General features: G+C 43.9%; 1 protein-coding gene across 1 annotated transcript in view; it reads right to left on the bottom strand.

The window, feature by feature from the left end:
• Window positions 1–283: 283 nt before the first annotated feature.
• CSUI_004167 (uncharacterized protein) overlaps window positions 284–3264 on the bottom strand; it is a gene marked incomplete at its 3' end in the record, with an annotated part of 3244 nt that continues 263 nt past the window's right edge. The window contains exon 1 of the mRNA XM_068064360.1: window positions 284–3264. This exon is cut by the window's right edge and continues 263 nt beyond it. Within this exon, the coding sequence (XP_067923664.1) occupies window positions 284–1831 (1548 nt within the window).

Here is a 3264-nt window from a genome sequence, read left to right as displayed (position 1 = left end):
GGAGAGAGAGAGAGAGAGAGAAGAACAAGATTTCTGTAGGCATCACGAGCAAAACAAAGACAGGGAAACTGCCACAAGACACGAATCAGGGTCTTCCATTCTTCCATCTCCCTTGTTCTATCTCTCTATTGATCTATCTCTTTATCTGTCTATCTCTCCATCTCTCTCACCATCCTTTCAGCCTCCCCCACTTGCTCTCTCTTTTCTTCTTCTTCTTGTCTCTCATCTTCTTTCTCTCTCTATCTCTTCTTCTTCTTCTTACCTCAAGCAGGAGATTTCCTACTGCCGCCGCAATCCGCGACATACACAGGACGCCACTATGGATCTCCGAAGAAGAAGAAGCACTGCATGCAGCCTTTTGTTCTTCTTCTTGTTCTTTTCTCCCTCGACCCAGTAGAGAAGAGACGAGACAGAGCTCTTGTGTAAGAGCTTCAACAGCTAGAAGGGGTTCGTTCATTATCACGCTGGCACTAAGGAAAGTCTCGAGAGAAGGAGAGACGGCGGCGGGACTTGAATGAAAACTTTTGAACACCTCGTGTCCCCTCCATGGAAACGAAGAAGGGGAGAGAAGAGAAAGGGACGGATGAAAATGATGATGATGATGTGGCTGGTGAGACAAGGGGAGGATCGAAGGAAAGAAAGGAGTAGACGAAGACGAGAAAGAGAAGAAAGGATTTGAATGAGTTAGATGAGGATTTATCATTCTCTTATCAGGGGGAGGAAGAAGTTCGTCGAAGATAGAAGAGAACGTTTTTCTTCTTCTTCTTCTCCCCCGTGCCAATCCAGGGTGAAGAGAATCCCCAGAAGATCTCTTCACAGGAGTAATTCTTCCTCTCTTCATAGGCATCTCACCCTTGTCTCTTCTCCTTCTTCTTCCATCCTCTTCATCTTGATAAGAGGAATGATCTGAAACAGACTCACGGTGGTTTGAGAGAGAAGAACTTCTTCTTCTTCTTTGGTCTTGTCCTCTCCACTTCCCAGCCATGGCTTCTTCATCCTCTTCTTCATAATCTTCGTCATCGGGATCATCGTCTTCACTCGAAGGCGACTCTTCCTCCTCCTCTTCCTCTTCTTCTTCTTCCTCTCCCTCTTCTTCTTCTTCTCTCCCTTTCTTGGCTGTTGTTCTGGTTCTCCCGTTCGACTTTTCTTCTTCTTCCTTATCTTTCCCCCTCGACTTACCTGAGACAGACACTTCATCTTTGTGTTCTCCTTCTTCATCCTCCCGTCTTTTGTTTTGACTTTCTTTCTCCAACTCTTTTCCACTCTTCATGTCTTTTCTTCTTCTTCCTCTGCCACGTGAGTGAAGAGGTATAGGAATGAGAAATCCATCTTCATCTCTCTCTTCGTCTTCTTGTCCGTTCTCATCTTCTTCTTCTCCCTCCTCTCCTCCTTTACTTCCTTGACGTGTCGATGTGGCACTTCGCTTTCGATGAAGCGCCGAAGAAGAAGCTAAAGAACATCTTTTAAGAGGGGGAGGAGGAGAAGAAGAAGACTTAGATAGGGATTTGTCTTCTTCTTCCTCCTCTGGTTGCGGTGATGACGTCTTATCTCCTTTTCTCCTTTCTCTCTTCTCTCTTTCATTCACATCCTCTTGGCCTTTCGCGGCTGTTTTCTGCTCCTCCTCCTGCTTCTGTTGCTGAAGAAGAAGAAGAAGACGGGGAGATTGACGAGGGGGTGCCTGAAGAGAAGAAGATGTTTTAGGAGGAAAAGAAGAAGAGTTAGAGAGAAGAGAAGAAGAAGAAGAAGAGCGAGTTGTTCTCTTTTTCTCTCTTTCTAACTCTTCTTCTTCTTCTCGAGCGGGGAGACGGCGTGAATGGGGAAGCAAAGGCATCTTTTTCTTCACTTAGCCAAGGACAGAGGAAAGAGACACTTGACAAGACGAACAGAAGAAAGAAGAAAGAGAAGTCATGAAGAGATACGAAAAGGACGTTTAGAGAAAAAAGGGCATGAAGATGATAGAAATAGGTAGATAGATAGATGGAAGCAAAAGGGAAAAATGAAGAGAGATAGATGAAGAGAAGAAGAATGAAGGTGGCGTGAAGGGAGGCAAGGAATAATAGAAGAAGACGAATCAATGTATGAGATGACTGAGAAGAATAGGGCCTGCCTGTTGACAAGAAGACGACGAAGAAGAAAGGAAAGAGGAAACTGCTTTACATGATGCATGCCCTCTGCTCCTGTCTAGATGAGAAGAAGAAAAAGAACAGAAGACAGGCGACACCTTTGCCTGTCATACAAGGGGCAAAAATCCACACACGAGACTTCATTCATTCAGACGAGCGTGACAAAAGACAAACTGAGAACAAGAAGAGAAAGACAGAAAGAAAGAAAGAAGTGAGATAAATTCTGTCAACAAAAAGACCAAGAGGAGGAGGAGGAGGTGCAGGAGGAGAAGACTAAAGCTTCATTTGTATTTCTCTTTCTTGTCGGCATGGAAGACCTACAGAGGAAAGGAATCGAACGCCTATTCTTGGTCGAAAACACCCTGAAGGCGCGTGGGCCTCTCAAGAGAAAGAAGAAGAAGAAGAAACAATCCTTCTCTCCTTTCTATCTTCCTATCTCGTTTCACTGCTGGAAAGAGAAAGACAGAATAGGTATCCTTTTTGAGAAAAAAGAAACACGAAAAAGAAGGAACGGAAAAAGATGATGAAAAGAAGGAGGATTACGATGATAATGACGGATGACTACCGAGTCGAGTCGCTTGAAGAGAGGAGAGAAGTGAGGTGGGCAGGTGTGCCGTTATCTCTGCTTGTCTTTCTTTCTTACTTCTTCAATGAAAAACCTCAAGAATCTGTTTCTTTGACTCTTTCGGAAGAAGAAGAAGAAAAAGTGACAACGATCTTCAAAAGAAAAGAGAAGAGAGAAAAGGACCCCTGACGAACTTCGCCATGGGAGAATGAAGACGGAGAATCATGGGAGATGACTCTAAAGAAAAGGTTCTTTCTTCTTCTTACTCTTCATTAGCTCTGCATTGGAGAAGATGAATGACCGTGACAAGACTGAGAAAGATACCTTCTCAGTTCAAGAAATCTCAAGACAAATAGGAAGGAAGGAAAGAAAGAAAGAAAGGAAAAAGGAAAGTGTCAAGGAGAAATGGAAAACAAACCTGAGGAGGAACAACACTCAACGGACCGCTCTCTCTTTTCTCAGGCGATCTTTTACGTCGTCATGTCAGGGGGCTAAAACGCAAAGAAGAAAGCCGCCATAATGCGATTTTACGAAGTTATGAAACAGAGAGCTTTTGAGAGAGAAAGAAAGAAAGAA

The sequence above is a fragment of the Cystoisospora suis genome (genome assembly GCF_002600585.1).
Source record: "Cystoisospora suis strain Wien I chromosome Unknown contig_1914, whole genome shotgun sequence".
NCBI lineage: Eukaryota > Apicomplexa > Conoidasida > Eucoccidiorida > Sarcocystidae > Cystoisospora > Cystoisospora suis.
The sequence above is the reverse complement of the archived record's forward strand: the minus strand, read 5'-3'. Positions and strand labels throughout refer to the sequence as shown.